The sequence below is a fragment of the Dreissena polymorpha genome, chromosome 5 (genome assembly GCF_020536995.1).
Source record: "Dreissena polymorpha isolate Duluth1 chromosome 5, UMN_Dpol_1.0, whole genome shotgun sequence".
Lineage (NCBI taxonomy): Eukaryota > Metazoa > Mollusca > Bivalvia > Myida > Dreissenidae > Dreissena > Dreissena polymorpha.
In genome coordinates this window covers 92,238,622-92,258,923 of record NC_068359.1, presented here as the reverse complement: position 1 = coordinate 92,258,923, position 20,302 = coordinate 92,238,622, and the positions used below count along the sequence as shown (strand labels likewise).

Sequence of the window (20,302 nt, the reverse complement as noted above, 5' to 3'; positions counted from 1 at the left end):
TATATTCTGATCTATATTTACTGGAAGCATTATGCTTATGGGACAAAACACAGCTGAGCAGAAATTACTAACAAATAATGGATACTACATGTAACAGTCACATGGAAAAATATATCAAATGTACTACAGCCATATGCAAGTGCTGTAAAGAGTAAATATCTCCTATAAAAAGCTATGTACAGATTACACATAAAACATCTTCGATGATATTGCCAGCATAAATCAAAACACACATTGAATGCATATACAAAACAGTTAGAATAACATACACATGTGTAGCAAATAACTACAAGTAAGAAATAATACGGGTAAAATATATTACCTTAAATACATTTATATTTTAGTTCTAAAAATACATAGAAACAATTGTTCCAGAAGACTTTGCCAGTGAATGAAAAACAAAAACAATAGTGGCATTGTTAGAAGAATTGGTATCATCAGTACAGTATTTATTTTACATTTTACCAAGAGTAAAGACATATTTTTAAATGTTTAATACAATAAATACCCATCAAAAGTGCAATAACTGTATTAAAATAGTCAATACGAAAAAAAAACATGACAATAACCACAATTATTTATGTCTTACAAAATACATGAACATTTCAACCCAAAAAGAAATAACTGTGAAAATAAAGACTTTGTATCAGCCAAAAGCAACAAAAGACAATCTATACATGATATGGTTAATATAAATTATCCGAATACAAATAAGCTAAGAAACAAATGAATACCTTGTGTTGGATAAACACAGATAAGCCTAGTTGGTGCTTGACAGTCCAGTGTAATCATTTCCAATTAAAGAAAGGACAATGACAGGGTGGATGATTTAGGTGGATGAGAAGTGATAAAGCAGAGTTTTCAGGTGTTGCAGTAAGCAGTACTGATGCAAAATTTGAATTCACTGCAAGTCCAAATTAGTGAAGAACAACACGAATTTGAATAGAAATGGTTTTAAGTGAATACACTTACCACATTTATGGTATTTTTCATTTGAAGGAAGTCTTTTCTGTGAGAAAATCCACTTAAGGCTTAAGACAGAATGTGGGGTCTCATCAGGATCCAAACTAACGTGGCGTCTCATCTGGATCCAAACTGTTTGCTATTCTGATAGTATTCTTTGAAAAAAATCGAAGAAAATGCTTATTTTAGAAATTCTGCAGATGACTTTTTAGCAGACGACAAATTTCCCAGCATTCAAAGGGTTAACAACCAATGTTTACCAGCAACAAGGCAAACTACATTATCACTATTTGTAAACAAACAAACACAAATCACCATGGTGATTATCGCAGATCACTCTTCTACTGGCCTTAGAATTAACTTACATTGCCAACTCATAAACAATATTGATAGATAGCTTCAGCGCATTATGAAATGAGAAAATAAGACAAATACAAAGCCCATCTTTTTTGGTACTTCCACTACAGTGAAAAATATACACTGAACTTTGTCTGTCCAAAATCAAACTCTTTTTTCACTTAAATAAAGCGAACAAGAGCGCCGCATGACGGAGCAATATACGCCCGATTCGTGTGCCATTGGAGATGATACACTGATGATTGATGTATTTGTTTTGGAAATAAGCAAAAATAAGATTTATACAATTTGAAGAGTCCGGACAAAGTAAAATGCACTAATTGACCCTTTGACCTAGTTTATCTAGATATCAACTAGATGCAACTGCTGACCAAGTTTGGTGAAGATCGGATGAATACAATTTGAATTAGAGTCCGGACAAAGTGGCGCCGTTGAAAATGCACTAATTGACCCTATGACCTAGTTTTTGACCCGGCATGACCCATATTCGAACTTGGCCTATATATCAACTAGATGCAACTGCTGACCAAGTTTGGTGAAGATCGGATGAATACAATTTGAAATAGAGTCCGGACAAAGTGGCCCCTTTGAAAATGCACTTATTGACCCTATGACCTAGTTTTTGACCCGGCATGACCAATATTCGAACTTGGCCTAGATATCAACTAGATGCAACTGCTGACCAAGTTTGGTGAAGATCGGATGAATACAATTTGAATTAGAGTCCGGACAAAGTGATGCCTTCCGCCTGCCGCCCGCCCGCCGCCCGCCCGCCTGCCAAGGGGTTTCACATAATACGTCCCGTATTTTATACGGGCGTATAAAAAGTAATAGTTTAATATGGAATTATTTAAAAGAATTACAAGATAAATATAAAAAAGTAATTATGGAACAGTACCTTTTGAAATGTAAACTCAATATGACCGATCAATCTTTAACAATGCAACAAAGAACAAAATAGAGGTAGACATGAGAAAAACAAAGAAAAACTATAGGGCAATACATGGAAAGTTGAATTGCTTTAGATATGTTTAGAAAAGAAACCTTCACAGTAAAATAGACACAAACAGTAACAGTAAAAACTAAATCACAGAAAATGTTTAACTAATTTAAGTCAGTAAAAACTAGCTAATTAAAAAAAAAAAAATCACAAAAATAATTGCAATGGTCTTACTATACTTGAATATCACAATTTCCAAATACACTAACATTTCAATATTTGCAGTGGCATGATCAAATTTTAGATGTACTTTGCCTGATATTATCATATACACATTGCCGGTTTTACACAGATTAAAATAAAATAATTAAGCCAATTAATTCTTCTAAAAAAATATCCCTTTAGCCAATGCATTTTATTTTTAGCTCAATGATAAATTATTCCTCCATCATATCCCTACCTATTTTAAGTATTAAGCCAAATCAGATATCATTCTTAATACAGCGTTTTCTTGTAAGCCAAATAATTATATCTTAAGCAATCTCATTCTTTGTGTAGATGAACTCCTACTAAGAAAATCATTGCTAGAAAGTGCTTCACCTAAATTGTACATATAACAGAAAGTTCTTTTGGACTAAAATGAAATGTGTCATGCAAAGGTGGGTCTAATGCCATATGTAACCAGGGGAGCTCTAGACCAGCCTGTGCAGTCTTGTCACGAGCTAGCCTGTCTGCTAATGACTTCATGAAACCTTGCATGATTCTACAGCGGACGAGTTAGCTCCTGACCAAACTATAATATATATATCATGTGAAATATAAGCACTTGGTAAGTGAAAATAAAAAACAAGAGATGTGTTTGTCAGAAACACAATGCCCCCTAATGCGCCGCGTTGAAGCCATATCTTTGACCTTGAAGGATGACCTTAACCTTTTCCCACACAAAATGTGCAGCTCCATGAGATACACATGCATGCCAAATATCAAGTTGCTATCTTCATTATTACAAAAGTTATGACCAAGGTTAAAGTTTTGTGACACATACAATAATAGACAGACAGGTAAAAAACAATATACCCCCGATCATTCGATACGGGGGCATACAAACTGAAAACATTCAACCTTTCATCCACAGCTACAAGTAATTGTGCAGCACTGAATGCAGGAACTGAGGTAAGTGTAGCAAAAAAATCAATGTCATGGAAATTACACTATTTGTATATATTGAAGAATACTCAGGCTAACATCTTCAATCAAGTACCCCCCACCTTGTAATATGTGTGTTGTTTCATGTGAAATGATCTTATTTTATGTAAACTGTTTTAACAGTGATAATGAACTACATTAAGATTTCACAGAGAAACTCAAGTATCTCACATCATTGAAAATAAATTAATTAATTCTTGATTATTTTTACATATAATCAATATGAACTTCTGTTTATCAATCAAAAATAAAAGTCTTGTTTGTCATTGTTCAAAAAAAAATTTCACAAGAAATAAAATTATAAAATTTTATGTTTTTGTTTGAATGATCTATTTACAAACCCTAAATCTTACAATTACTATTTACAGCATTCTACTCACAAAACACATATAATTACATTAGCACCATCAAAAGTTTTTAATATAACACAATTAAGTACAGCTTGAATATTGCTACACAACAAATATCTGTGCAAATATACAATCTTCAATTGAACGTTTGGCTACTCTATGGGAACTGCAAATGCAAAACACAAGTGTTTTGCATTGTCATATACAAACATACAAACTGAATTTTTGCAAAGCTGTACAATAAGATATAGTACTTATTTTAAAGTACTTACTCATACAATTAATGGCAAAATTACCAGGAATGTATAAAAGCATGGCACACTGAGCTGGAGACTCAACAAACATGTGAGCTTAACTTTACAGAAAATGTGAGCTTAACTTTACAGAAATGGCTGGGGCACACGTCTCTCATTTCAGGTACATGTTTGGCAATAAGTGAAAAGCTATTTGAAAATAAACATACATATTACAATAAATTTGTGTCAAATATGTAATGTTTATAAAAAAGCCAGAATTATGTTTCCTTTCCGTTCCATATGCACATTAGTAAGTGTTCAACTGAGAATCCAGATAAAAACACTTTTTTCTTGTGTACACTCATCAATATTACATCATCAGTGTTTTGAATACATACAGTCAATACACATACTGGGTAACAAACAACAACATCTTATTTGTTCAATAAAAATATGTACAGTCTATACAAAGAAAAGGCACTAGAAAAATCATAAACAGTAAAAAATTATAGCACGAGACAACATGTGAATGTACAAATTCATGGTAAGTTTATATTGTCCACAACATCCTACTTTATTGTAAGTTAAAATAAAACCCACATTATCAGTAACCTTACAAAAAATATATACTATTTGATGCCATAATATAAACAAGGGACAAAATTGTCACAAAACCAGGTTTTCATTGTGAAAAAAAAAATCTGATAAAGGGATAAAACTCAAAATGAACTTTTGAAATGAACAAACAAAATTAACCCCCTTTGTAAGTTTGTTTAAAAAAAAAAAATCTATTTTTAGTCGTGGCGACCTTGACATTGGAGATATTGACGTGATTCTTTCGTGCGACACACCGTACCATGATGGTGAACAAATGTGCCAAATGATTTTAAAATCTCACAATGAATGACATAGTTATGGCCAGGACAAGCTCATTTATGGCCATTTTTGACCTTTGAACTCAAAGTGTGACCTTGACCTTGGAGATATCGACGTAATTATTTCGCGCGACACACCGTCCAATGATGGTGAACAAATGTGCCAAATGATTTTAAAAGATGACAATGAACGACATAGTTATGGCCCGGACAAGCTTGTTCCGCCAGCCCGCCAGCCAGCCCGCCCGCCCGCATTCGCCAATCTAATAACCAGTTTTTTCCTTCGGAAAACCTGGTTAAAAATCTCACTCTTATAAAAACTTAAACTTTAACAAGAGCTGTCACCATAGGATGACTTATGCCCCCTAAAACGCTTGATAGAAGTTATGAGTTTTTTCGAAACCTAAACACAGATTTCGAAACCTAAACGCGGACCCCAAGTTCAAGGTCAAGGTCACAGGGATCAAAATTTGTGTGCATATGGAAAGGCCTTGTCCGTATACACATGCATACCAAATATGAAGGTTATATCTCAAGGGACATAGAAGTTATGAGCATTTTTCAAAACCGAATCGCAGATTTCGAAACCTTAACGCGGACCCTAACTTCAAGGTCAAGGTCACAGGGGTAATTTTTTTTATGCATATGGAAAGGCCTTGTCCATATACACATGCATACCAAATATGAAGGTTATATCTCAAGGGACATAGAAGTTATGAGCATTTTTCGAAACCTAAACGCAGATTTCGAAACCTAAACGCGGACCCTAAGTTCAAGGTCACAGGGGTAAAAATGTTTGTGCGTATGGAAAGGCCTTGTCCATATACACATGCATACCAAATATGAAGGTTATATCTCAAGGGACATAGAAGTTATGAGCATTTTTCGAAACCTAAACGCAGATTTCGAAACCTAAACGTGGACCCCAAGTTCAAGGTCACAGGGGTAAAAATGTTTGCGCGTATGGAAAGGCCTTGTCCATATACACATGCATACCAAATATGAAGGTTATATCTCAAGGGACATAGAAGTTATGAGCATTTTTCGAAACCTGAACACAGATTTCGAAACCTTAACGCGGACCCTAAGTTCAAGGTCAAGGTCACAGGGGTAATTTTTTGTGTGCGTGTGGAAAGGCCTTGCCCATATACACATGCATACCAAATATGAAGGTTATATCTCAAGGGACATAGAAGTTATGAGCATTTTTCGAAACCTAAACGCAAAGTGTGACAGAAAGACAGAATAGGGGGCATAAAAAACACTTGCTGACTTTTGAAAAAGGTCAAAAGTTGTATAATTCTTGATGTTTTTTTTACAATTAGGTTAAATGAACTTAATGATCATGCATAGAAAAGTTCAGTGGAGGAATAAATGATGGGTGCCCATGGCTATGGAAAGGACCAGCCATTGAGGTGTTCATCCTGCCATCAAAGCCATGGTGATTGGCTCCCAGAATGCTATTTATAGACATCATGCCTGGATGACCTCTGTTGTACTGGTGATGATGTGACATAGAATTATGGTCCATACCCTGATGCTGCAGCATGGAATTTGTGTGACCAAACTTAATCGGGGAAATCGGCAGCGACGACTCATTCTGGGATGGGCCTTCAGACAAGAAGTTATTCAAATTAAAGTTTGCCATATGCGATGAGTGGGTTGTAAACTGCGGAGTATTGCCATGGTTACCATGCAGTGGATTCATGTTCATACCAAAGCCTGTCTGGAAATTGAGCCCTAGACCATTCTGTGCTCCCCTGGGTGGGAACAATGGGTTCGCAAACGGACCACCGATTTCGGAATTTTTTGGCATAGGAGTATTTGAGTTGGGAAAGCGTGAGCCAAGTCCGAAGAAATTGCCTGGTTGAAATGGCCCACTTTCGTGTTGCATAGCACGGGACTGAGGAGACAAGGTCTGCATAGACTGAAAGAAAGGAGTCATACTTCTGTTGGGTTCAAAAATAGAATTGGACAAGTTGCTATCCACCTCCATAAATGGCATCGTTTTTGACTTTTTCGATGAAGGGTGCTTAGCACTTCTTGAGGGCTGCTTAGATGGTCTTGACTGATTCACTTGTGAATGACTGGAAGCAGACTGTGAGGGGTTGTTGCTATGCGGAGTGGTGGCCCTGTGAGACTGGGGAGGGGTGGAGTGAAGTGGGGCCTGCGAGGGAGTCTGCTGAGGTCCTCCCATGGGGACCAGGGCTGGTGCAGACTGCTTCTGGGGAGGTTTGACTACGCTTGTCTGCACAGGCTGGTTGGTATTGGCCGACTTCCTACCGCTGGTATTGACAGGAGTATGGCTGAGAGGCTGCGTGCCCGAGTTATCACGACTGAAACTCGACAGGCCACTATCAAAACGATTTGGAAAGCCAGGGCCCATTGAGTTAAAGCCTTGGGATACAGGTGGAAGTGGGAATGGAGGCTCATAGGGTGACCTGGTGGTGAGGTTTCTACTGCGGTCCTCAGTTCCCATCATTCCCAGAGGGTGATGCAATGGAGGTGTAATCAGGGACTTGGAAGGCTGGTATGTGGAAGGATAGTAGGACTGGGGGTTGTTCATCATCTGAGGTGACCTGTCCATCGTACTGGCCCTCTTGTCCTGGGAGCCAGATCTGGAGGACTGTGATGAAATGTCGATTGATTTGTCCTGTGAGAGTTTACGCATTTGTTCATTGGGACTTTTGCCGACATTTGATTTCATCTGGTTATCTCGGAAGAAATTTGTGTCATGAGCTGAGCTGGAACTATTGAAAGGGAAGGATTCCTGAATAGTGGCAGGACCAGAGGCTTTGGGCAGCTTCTGCTTGCTACATGAAGGCTTGTCATTCTGACTGCTGGATGAGTTGTCTGATATACTAGAGGGTGCCTTGTCGACGTGTGGGTGGCTTTCCCTGCTCATGTGAGAGTTATCACTACCAGGCATGGCGTTCACAGGGGGATGCCTATTCCTCTGCAGGGCATCGGAGGCTCTGTTATCGAACATGTCCTGCATAGATGTTGAGATGCCAGTCTGCGATGATGGGGGATTGGAAGCTGTGGAAAGGACTGGGGGGAAAAATGGCGGAAATTGATGCTGACCAAGACCCCCTGAGCTGGAGGACACTGTGCTTGAGCTGCCAGAAAGTGAGAACGAAAACGAAGAAGGGTTGTTATTTGATGTGTTATCCATGTAATTTCCAGCTGTGCTGGTGATGGGTGGAAGATTTAGGCCTATGTTCGTAAAATGGAAGCCATCTGGAGAACTCTCATTCTGCAGTCTAGCAAGGTCAGTGGTAGGGTTAGGATAATCTGCTGCAGACATGAGCCCTGCATGTGCTGTCAGTGAATCAGGTCTCTCACGGCTAGACTGAACAAAACTGTCTACAGAGTAGGCATTGTTCCTCACTTTCGACATTGGGTTGTCTGGCTTCGGTTGGTTAAGCGTAGAGATATTGACGTTGGGTGGGGATTTTATTATCTTGTCAGGCTGCGAGTTAAACAGTGACTCAGCAGAGTAAGGAGCTGAGTAATTATTGAGTCCAACACCGGTGTCTTTTGACATGGAGCGATTCATGCCAGGCATTTGGCCATAATTGGTCTCACTCCCGAAGGAAGGACCATACCTACTACTCTGGGATGAGTTAACCGAGGAGTTAGGCCTGGTCTGATTCATGTTCATGTTTGGGTTGAACGTCTGGTCCATGTTAGTGGGTGTAGTTCTCATCGTCTGGTGAGAGTTGATTAAAGGCATGGCACTCGAAGTGTTCATGTTGTGAGTTACAGAGCTTGAGGAATTGCTCTGTTTAATATCAGCAAGATTTTTATCGTTCATACTACCATAATTAGATTGAAGAGAACTCTTGTTTATGTCACTACTTGTCGAGTTTTTGACAGATGTGATCACCCCCATAGAATGACTCTGAACAGATGCATTTGGCATCTGTCTATTAATATCATCATGTTTGCTTGATAAAGGCAAATGGTTGACAGAGTCCATAACAGGTGACATATTTACAGCACTAACTGAACTAACTTTAGCATAACTAGTTTTATCTGCAGGCGAACTTTTCTTCAATGGTGAAGTGTCCTTGAGCGTTTGTTTTGGAGAGGCTGTTATGCTCTCACCGTCGGACATTATCCCTTGACTTGGAGATACAATACTGAGTTTTGGGGAAACCAGTTCTGGTGAGAAAGGTCCAGAGGGATTTGGCGAAACAACACTATAAGCTGTTTTGGGTGAGACCAAATTCTGTTTTGGTGAGGCCATGGGAACACTGGTTTGCGGGCTTGGTTTAGGAGATACCTGGGCTGTCATCTTGTTTTGTCGACCTGCCATGTCAGCTTTCTGAATCTTCTTCGGGACAGGATACCCAAAGAGACTGGTTGTTGTATCGATGTCAGGCATGTTATGAAATGTCTCCGATATCTTGACACTAGGCGGAGAAGTCTTGACTGTTCCTTCAATCTTTGGATCTTTCTCCAGTTTCTTCTCAGAATCTTTATCTTGCATGTTCATTGGCTGAGAATTTGGCTCGTCTTTAGAACTTGAAACTTTACCACCCTTCAAAGCAGTAGAATTTTTCTGAGCACTGTTCTTACTTTTGGATGATGCATTTGTTTTGGTTTTTGCCTCCTGCTTTTGCAGGTCTGGTTTTGTTGGTGTGCCAGGACCACTGGACATAAAGTCCTTGTGGTTAAGAGGCAGCAGCGATGGTACAATGTCTACTGAGTCCTCAAAGTCATACACATTAGACAGATTGGTTGGCATACTCAGCAATTCCCTTTGTGGAGCTTGAAACGCAGGTTTAACCTCCTTGGCCACATCTTTCCCACTTTTCCTCTTCTTTGAATTTGGCTCAAATTCAGCCTCCGGAGGTTTGCTTCTTTTTGTTTTTGATTTCTTGGACAGTCTTGTACTTGGACTGTCAACACTGCTATTTCCATACTGCTCTACTTGATCTAACACATCTGATAGATCGTTTTCACTGAATGTCATATTTTCTGGGATATGTATTAAAGTACTTTCGATATCCATCTGTGAATCATTTCCTGATTTTTCAGCATCCATTAATGAGTTTTTTTCACCACTACTCTTCTTTGTTTTTGATTTTGAGTTTGAACTTTTGCATGATTTTGTATCACTTTCTCTCTTATTGTCATTGTTTTTTGAGCTTTTTGACTTCTTATTGTCATTTTTATCAATTGCATTAGCAGATGAATCATTTTGAGATTTACTTGTAATTGATTGACCAAAGTTATCACTAATATCATCAATGTTGAAACCAGCAATCTCTTCCAGTGTATTTGATAGAGAAGTCACATTGTCCGTGTGTGCCATACCTGTATTACTAACAACTTGTGACGTCACCACAACCTTTGAGCCATTTGATGATTTAACGTCACCTGATGCTGAAATAGCAACACTTTCAGTCACTGAATTTGAGCTACACACAACCTTTTTGAACTGTTTCGACCCAGTCCCTTCCTCCTCAAGTTCTGTCACACCAGTGTCAATGTGTAAAGGATTATCTTCATTAGCTGGATTGTAGAAACCACCCACAGACGCTACCTCTCCATTGGGAGAGGAGAAGATAGATTCTGCAGCCTTTGCCAAAATATCAGTCGATTCTGATGAGATTGCCGAAGAATTCTCTGGGTCAGTAGTGGATTCAGGTATCTGTATCTGTAATGTATCAGACAGAGAATCTGCTTGCGCCATTTCTTTTGTCTTTGAACCGCCCTTGGAAGGCTTCTTTTTCTTCGCTGGAGTGTTTGGCAATGGGTGCCCATCTGGGCCAAGGGGCTTGGGGCATATTGCTCTCTGATTTTGGTTGTTTTTACTGTTTTTCTTGACCCCGACAGCAGTCTGTAAATTCGGACCACCTGATACTGATGGCTGACTGGTTACTGCAGTGGTTACCATGGCAGCGTGACTGGTTGCCATTTGATGGTTTGTTTGCTGGGCATTAACGGTTCCCAGCACCTGCATGGTGATTGGGTCCAGCAGGACTGTGGTGGGCTGGCCGTTGATTGGCAGGCTGATCAGGATCGGCGCCTGCTTGCCACCTGGGTTAACGCCAATCTGAAATTTGAAAGCACAAGTAGTTCATATAAGCTGCGTTCTAGGAAAATGGGATTCAATGCATGTGCTTAAAGTTTCATTCCAGATTGACAAAGTCCACTTTTATGGTATTTTCCTTTTTTTGTTCCTACAGGCTAATCAAAGACAACACTTTACGCACTTTCATTCGCACCGGTTTTCTCAGAGATATAACAATTCAAAATTATATCAAGACTAGAGTAAATATTATTCATAGCTCAAGAGAGTTAAAAAAAAGGGAGGCATTTTTAATTAAGCTAAGTTTTTAACAAGAGGGCCTGAAAGGCCCAAAGTCACTCACCTGAGATAACAAGATATTATTGGGACAAATCTTCTGTTCAAGTTTCATGAAGATCGCAAAATAAATGTGGCCTCTACAGTGTTTTACTATGGCCATTAAGAGGAAAAATGCCCCGCCCCCCCTGGCAGCCATGTTTTTCAACAAACCGGCATCATTTTTGAACTCTTCCAAGATATTATCGGGATGGATCTTCTGACCAAGTTTCATGAAGATCGGACAGTAAATGTGGCCTCTAGTATTAACAAGATTTTACTATAGCCATATAAGGAAAAATGCACCGCCCCTTGGAAGCCATGTTTTTCAAGCAAACATAATTATTTTCGAACACATCCAAGATATCATTGAGACCAATCTTCTGACCAAATTTCATGAAGATTGGACAATAAATGTGGCCTCTAGAGTGTTAACAAGGTTTTACTAAAGCCATATTTAGCCATATAAGGAAAAATGCCCCGACCCTGGTGGCCATGTTTTTAAAGCAACTAAAACCATTTTCGTACTCATCCAAGAAAGCATTGGGACGAATCTTCTGACCAAGTTTCATGATGATCGGAAAATAAATGTGACCTCTAGAGTGTTAACAAAGTTTTACTATAGCCATATAAGGAAAAATGCCCCACCCCAAAGATGGCCATGTTTTTCAACCAATCGGCGTCATTTTTAAACTCGTCCAAGATATTATTGGGATGAATCTTCTGACAAAGTTTCATGAAGATCGGACTATAAATGTGGCCTTTGGAGTGTTAACAAGATTTTACTATAGCCATATATGGAAAAATGCCCCGGTCCTTGGCAGCCATGTTTTTCAAGCAAAGGTTACCATTTTCAAACTCATCAAAGATATCATTGGGACAAATCTTCTGACCAAGTTTCATGAAGATCAGAAAATAAATGTGGCCTCTAGAGTGTTAACAAGGTTTTACTATAACCATATAAGGACAAATGCCCTTCCCCTGGCAGCCATGTTTTTCAAACAACCAGCATCATTTTCGAACTCGTCCAAGATATTATTGGGATGAATTTTCTGACCAAGTTTCATGAAGATTGGACAATAAATGTGGCCTCTAGAGTGATAACAAGATTTTACTATAGCCATATATAGCCATATAAGAAAAAATGCCCCCCCCCCCCCCCCCCTCCTTGGCAGCCATGTTTTTCAAGCAAACGTAACCATTTTGGAACTCATCCAATATATCATTGAGACCAATCTTCTGACCAAATTTCATGAAGATTGGACAATAAATTTGACCTCTAGAGAGTTAACAAGGCAAAAGTTGATGGCGCACGACGGATGACGCACGACGGACAAAAAGCGATCACAAAAGCACACCATGAGCACGTTGTTCTCAGGTGAGCTAAAAATGTGTTTCAAACATATATCAACATGTACTTTAGCACCATCAGCTAACATGTGAAATAATAACTTACCAAATTTGCACCTAGTGCATGCATTCCAGCCACAAGTTTGGGCTGCCCAGCAATATTGGCCAGACTTGGCATGGAGCCCACATTGGAGGTTGTCTTCTGGGATGCAACACTAGAACCCTGTAAACAAGCGCCAGGAATATTGTTATGTCAAACTGATGACAAAGGACGGACCAGTAGTTTGTTTACAAATACTAATGATATCAGGGCCCTTGCTACACTTTAGGGGATTGGGGCCCTTAGAGGGGGGAATTTCACGTCGTTTTAGGCAAAAAGGGGAAGTTAAGAATATCTTTTCACCAACCATTCAACACTTAAAATTGCTATATTTTAATGTTATTAACATTTATATACATTTAATCAAAGGTTAATAGCACAATACCAGCTGGCAACATAGGTATAAAAGTAAAAAAAAACAAGAGGGCCTGAAAGGCCCAAAGTTGCTCACCTGAGATAACAAGATATTATTGGGACAAATTTTCTGACCAAGTTTCATGAAGATCGGAAAATAAATGTGGCCTCTAGAGTGTTAACAAGGTTTCACTATAGCCATATAAGGAAAAATGCCCCGCCCCCCCTGGCAGCCATGGTTTTCAACCAACCGGCATCATTTTTGAACTCATCCAAGATATTATTGAGATGAATCTTCTTACCAAGTTTCATGAAGATCCGACAGTAAATGTAGCCTCTAGAGTGTTAACACGTTTTTACTAAAGCCATATAAGGAAAAATGCCCCGCCCCTTGGAAGCCATGTTTATCAAGCAAACATAATTATTTTTGAATTCATCCAAGATACAGTACACTCCACTCGTTTTCCCCAATTTCCCTCGCTACTCCGCAGGGATTGACCTGGAGGGAGATTAAGAAAATCCCGCGATACGTGGCGTTTGCATGATTTTGGACGCGGCAGTTAATGATCGGCAAAACTGATAAGCCGACGCGGCGGCCCTCGGCGTTGGCAACGCGGGGGAAACTCCGCGTTTTACGAGATTACGATCAATTTAATTTTGTTTGACTTCCTGATTTTCAAATAAAATTACATTTATTACAAGTACATACATGTACATGTAGTATAATATTTACAATTTAAAAAAACCAACCAAGATAGATCGATCCCGACATGGTTGTAGAAGTAGTTGTTGTTGTATAGAAAACTCGTTGATTTACGACAAACAAAACGTCGTCTTGTAACTTATACTTACCAATTAATATAAACACAGTTTGCAACATTGTTTTTATTTTGATAATTTAATCCAAAGTTTTCATGTTAGCAGGTGATTTATTATACTGAACATGTAAACAAATGACCAAGGACCCTAAAAATCTCGCAAATCTGTGTGAATTGACAGTTTGACGTAATCAAAGAAAAGCCACTCTCTGTCTAAAGCATAACTTACTCAAGTAAACACGTTCAACGAATGCATAAGGAATGGTTTTAATTGTCGGAACAAAGTAAATTCTCTGCTTGCTAATGCATTTATTTTCTCTTTGTAGGTAGGTTATTCCATTGATTGCTAAAAGAAGGTGGTAACTATTGAGTTGAAAGTTGCATTTAATATTCACAGTTGTATTCTTGTTGCGTCGACATTCAAAACAATGTTTACCAGTAATTATGGATCAAATCGGCAGAGTGACATTCACACATGTTAATCCCTTTTGTCAAAACACCGCAGACAGCAGTCTACACAATAGGTCAGTAGACAAGCTTTGCCTGTTTTCATAACGTCGAACACTTAAAATCCAGTTCCGCCCAGATGTCTTCTTTAATCAGTTTACAGTACAATTACTGTTAAAATAATTACTCTACAAAAATACCATAACGATAAAGATTCGGCGTGTTCGATTTGAAATTATTTTGGAGGAAATATCAACTTATTCGCGATATAATTTTGTTAAAAAATACCAAAGAAACTTTTAACCGAAATCAACAAAATTCAATGTTCTCTGCGCTACAAAGTTTGTATAAAAAAATCAATACACGCATGCTTTGCAGGAGTATACCTTGACCTTGTACATTGCAGCATAATTTTTGCGCGCTTTTGTAGGGAAATATACATGATGACTGTATATTGGAAGCATTTGTAAACATTGTGTTAACATTAAAAATCGTAGTGTGTTTCGGATTACTAATTATTATTCTCATTTGGAAATTTTACGGAACATTTATTCTTGTGTTATATTTGTTATGATTTAAATATTAATTTGTCAAACGCTTATATTCATTCATATTGTAGACGTACCTGTGAATTAAAAAATGTAATTTTTATACGTATTAATTTTCTACACAATTATCTTTTGTATACATGTACTACAGTATTTAAACAATTTATTATAACAATGTTTTTATTTTTTGGCATGCCCAGTAGCACACTGCTAACGCGGCGTTGCGCGGCGGTCACTGATAAGAACGGAAATTGTCTGCATTTACAGACTAGACTAAAGTAATACACGCCGTGGGAATTAGCAAACGCGGCGTAACGCCGAGTGTTTTATCGAGTTCACCTCGCTCTTCCAACGCCGCGTGAACACTAGCTAGCAGAAAAAAACCCGCGGAGGGAGCGCGTTTTTTAGGGAAAACGGGTGGAGTGTACTGTATCATTAAGACCAATCTTCTGACCAAATTTCATGAAGATTGGACAATAAATGTGGCCTCTAGAGTGTTAACAAGGTTTTACTATAGCCATATATAGCCATATAAGGAAAAATGCCCTGCCCCTGGTGGCCATGTTTTTAAAGCAACCAAAACCATTTTTGAACTCATCCAAGATATCATTGGGACAAATCTTCTGACCAAGTTTCATGATGATCGGAAAATAAAAGTGACCTCTAGAGTGTTAACAAGGTTTTACTATAGCCATATAAAGAAAAATGCCCCGCCCCCGTGGTGGCCATGCTGTTCAACCAACCGGCATCATTTTTGAACTCGTCCAAGATATTATTGGAATAAATCTTCTGACCAAGTTGACGAACTTTAAGACTAAAAATTCTTGAAAAAATTAAATATTTAATAAATTCAAATTTAAAATTCAAGGTCGAAATGAAGTGGGTATGTTGAGACTGTTCATAGCTTATGTCCATTTACATTTAAGGAGGGATGCAAGAGGTTACAAAAAAATCAACTGATTAACCTTAACCGAAAAACATTTAGTAGTAAACATGTTTAAGTATACATTTACGTTAAACATGTCATATCGCTCGTTCATGAACTAAATAGAAACATAAGTCATTTTAGATAGCTTGCTTTGATAACGTATCAGTTTCTTAATAAAAATGTATTATAACGTTTTATTTTAATAATTTTGTAAATGAAAGCATTATTTTATATTTGTTATTATTTTTCCTGCTTAAAAGCATATAAGTTAAAAGTTATAAGAACTACACAAAGTTCATTTTCACATGTCCTTAATATATTATTAAAACTTATAATACGCTTATAATACGTTCGCGTGGTTTCGCTCACAATAATGTTGTGTTTTTTTGTTAATTCTGTTTAATTTTTTTAACTAAAATTAACTGGATATAAATTTTAAATTATTGTTAAATAGTGCAACACGATCCCACAGTTCAAACAAATCAGCAAACATACAAGCAGAACATGCATACAACAACTGTGTTCTATTGGTAGAAAATGACTTTGTCCATTAGCTTGTGGCTGATGCGGTAGCAAGGCTTGGTAACAAGACGACCTGCTTTCGAGAACGCGCTCCCATGGCTAGGCAAAAAGATTCTTTGGCCACATGCTTAGAAACATGTTGGGAAACGTTTATTTTAACACCACCATTTCAACATTGGTTTGGCAATTCACTCACATGTTTGTTAATGTACCGTACAGCGCAACTTAATTAAAAAAAACACTAAATTTAATTATTGTATTTTGTTAAATAACATTTTAATGCATAATAATTTAGGTAAATAAGTTTATTAAATCGCTTTCTTAAATAAAACTTGCCTCAGCAGTAGTGGTGACATGGTTTGTGACATAAATTAGTAATAATAATATTAATTTCTGATAAAACAAATACGAAGTTAACTCAAACAGTTTTTAACTACGAATGCAATTCTTGAAAAATATTACTTGTAAGTACTATAATTTTGCAAGCAATCGATGTTTGGTAGTGGTAAACAAAACACTAAAAGTAAGCTGTCCAATGTCTAAACTGATTTTTATCGCGAGTTAAATACATGTGTAAATAACATCGTCGCTAATAGCACCTACTCCCTGCAGTTTTCTAGTAAAATTTCTGCGATAAAAGAAAACAAAAGCGCCTATTATCAAAGCGTTCCCGATGTTTGTAACCACTAAGGTTCTGATTAATTGCTGGGTTACTTTGTTTGTTGAGACATTATTTATTATCACGTCAATATGCGGCATGTTGTTCTCACTGACAATATGTCAAATGTCAAACGTATTATCGAATGCATTGTTCCATGAAAAAAAGCATAATGAATACTTTTCCAGGTTAAACTTTCCGGAAAAATGTAACTGGATAATTGGTTGCTTCTGTAGGTAAACTGGTAAACCTTTTGCATCCCTACATAAAACGGCAATATTGCATGCAGTGTTTATGTTAGATTAAACACATTATATGCAGGAGGGATAACAATGAATTGGAAAATGCTGGCCCACAAATTGTCGTCATTTGATACACACAATCACTGGCAAGATAACCGTGTAGTACCTGTATCTGTGTAGTCATGACGCTCTGAAGGGCGGAAGTTGGCATCACGCTGGTACTAAGAGAGGCTGCAGTGCTCACAGTGGCCGGCATCAGGAGGCCCTGACTGCTGGGACCTGACATCAGCTGACCATCAGGACCTGAACAAGCAAATCAAGCAGTAGAGCCAAAGTGGCATTTAAAGTTGAATTACAAGCACTCAACAGTTTTTAAGTAGGGATTTAGCTGAAGCAGAGTGGTTGGTGAGGCCCCAATTCCATTTGAATGCCCTGCTCTTTAAAATATGTGGCACCTCTTCCAACTTTATGCCCCAACTGTTTAATATGTGGCACCTCTTCCATTGTTTTGCCCACCCATTTAAATATGCAGCACCTCTTCCATTTTTATGCCCCAACAATTAACATTTTTAATATGTGGCATCTGTTTCATGTTTATGCTACACCCTTTAAAATGTGGCAATATTCCATGTTTATGCCACACACTTTTAAATATGTGACACCTCTTCCATTTTTATGCCCAACCCTTTTAAATAATTGGCACCTCTTCCATTTTTATGCCCCACCCTTTAAAAATATGTCCCATCCTTTTTTATCCCTCTTTCATTTGTAAATGTTTCCTTAAATGCAGACACACACAATAGGTTTTTACTGGCTATTGACAGTTTTAAAGAGTAACATACACAATTACTTGGTATAATCATCAAATTATTTTTCACAAGGAAAACACATAATTAAATATATGCTGATAAGATTGAATGCTTGAATATAAGTACTTAAATGAAAACAGTCACTTTCAATCTTAAAGTTAACAATAAGATGCTTTTAATGAAAAGGAGCTCTTTTTAAGGCCCTCGCCACATTTTTTATGTATTTGTTTGTAGTTTGGTGTACCATTATATTTTTTTTATGTATAATTATAATTTTGTTGTACACAAAATTCATATGTGACAAAATAGCCCCTAATTGAGTAAGACCCCTTATCATTAAATCCAGGTATTTTAAGGTCAGGGTCACTAAAATAATCACATGACATACCACTGTTATCTGTACATTTGTCTTGTTAGTAAATGTATAATATTTTGTCTAGAACCGTGTATACGTAACCTTCTACGATAAACAAAGATCTAAACACATTTTAATCAGTTGAACTTGGGTGTTTTGCAAGTTGAGTTCAATTGCATCACAGTGATCACTACAACTAACTATGAATCTCCATGATAACGTGGGACATAGCAAGAATGCAAAATTTCGCTAAAATATATTTGACCAATAATACTGTGAACTGTGTCTAACCTGTCTGCACATGTGGTCCGGAAATCCTTGGCATCTGACCCTGCATTTCGCCATGGGATCCTGGATTGGTAACCACAGGAACAATCTGACCATTGGGCAGAATTAAGGCAGATGGCAGCTGGTTTGGTTGACCCATCATTGCATTCAAGGTCATGGGGCCTTGCTGCCCAGCTACCATTATACTCTGACCTTGACCGCTCATAGCAATAAACTGCCCTTGACCTGACATATGTGGTCCGATCTGTTGCAAAATTTGGCCGCTGGGCGTTTGAATGAAATTTCCTTGTATTAAGCCCTGCTGCATCATGCTTTGAAAGTTTGCACCGTTGTTTTGACTCAGCATCTGGCTTTGCAGAACTGCCTGCTGTTGCGCCATTGCAAGTGCATTCTGGTCAATACCTGATTGAGGATCTTTCTGACCGTGGAGAATACCCTGCTTTTGTGTCATGTTTGGATTGTTCGGATCAAAGCCTACAGGCACTTGGGCTATCATCGGAATGCCCTGCTCATTGATGAACATAATCTGCTGCATTTGCTGCGGGCCTGGTCCCTGGTTCCCCATTCCTTGCATACCAAGCATTGATTGGTTCCCAGTCTGAACCATGCTTTGCATCATGTTTCCACTTGCAGACAGGGAAATAGTCTGATTATTAGATGACATTTGTGCCATAGAACAAGACTGGTTGTTTTGTGAATCACCAGAAGACATGCCATCTGTCAGCATCTCATGATTGCTTGTAGCAACGTGTGCCAGCGTTTGCAACGGGTTATTCTGAGTCAAGCTGGAGGATTCAGCCTCCTGCGTGTCTGCGATAGAAGGAGTCAATGAAGCTGTGGAGTTCTGCTGGCTGCCATTGCCGGGGGTGATGCCTGCATCCTGCATGGCCAACTGGAGGAGACCTGCATCATTCTCCTCCATTGAACGATTCATGTTCCCGTCCTGAGATCCCATGCTGTTTGGGGTATGGGTTGTAATGCTGCCATTGCTGTTGGGCTGCTGCATCCCAGGGAGGCCTACGCAGGGCCCAATCATGCCCATGCCTGGCATCATCTGGTTCCCACCTCCCAGCATGCCTGGCATTATGAACTGGTTTCCTGCCTGCATCATCATGGGGTTGAACATGGGACCATTCATGAAACCAGGACCAGACACCATGTTCATCATGGCACCCATGTTTCCCAACCCGTCCTCTGATGCAGACACCGAGGATGAGATCATTTCCTGTTGCTGCTGCTTATCCCGTCTGTCCTGCAGCTGTTGAAGCTGAGAGCTGACAGAGTTTTTCTTCTTGGATTTCAACTTCACTGGTTTGGGGCTTTCCACCTTGACATCTGTAGTAGAACTGACCCCATTGGTTGGCAGAGACTCTGTAGATAGTCCTACAATAAGACGCTTTGTTCATTATTACAATAGAAAAATTCACATCTATTTATCTGAAGCATGTGAACTTTTGGAAAGAGTAAAAGCAATAAAGTTTGATTTGAAAAAATAATATTGGAAGAGGTGAATTGATGTATAACATTTGAGTCACGTTATGGGGAAATCAGGATTAATGACTGTGCCTTAAGTACATGTATAGTCCAAGAATTGCTTG

General features: G+C 38.4%; 1 protein-coding gene across 3 annotated transcripts in view; it reads right to left on the bottom strand.

Annotated features, from left to right (window-relative positions):
• The window catches only part of LOC127881954 (uncharacterized), a 30,725-nt gene continuing 10,423 nt past the window's right edge, over positions 1-20,302 (bottom strand). Inside the window, exons 6-10 of one of the 3 annotated variants that reach the window (XR_008050351.1) lie at positions 18,708-20,087; positions 17,419-17,555; positions 12,742-12,858; positions 1,936-10,994; positions 1-1,779 (exon numbers count right to left, since the gene is read on the bottom strand). Coding sequence is in view for 1 of the 3 variants with exons in the window: in XM_052430219.1 (XP_052286179.1) it covers positions 6,264-10,994; positions 12,742-12,858; positions 17,419-17,555; positions 18,708-20,087 (6,365 nt within the window). In the remaining 2 variants the exon portion in view is untranslated. Of the gene's footprint in view, positions 10,995-12,741; positions 12,859-17,418; positions 17,556-18,707; positions 20,088-20,302 lie in introns of all 3 variants that reach the window. The other 2 variants (XR_008050350.1, XM_052430219.1) reach the window with 2 other exon arrangements.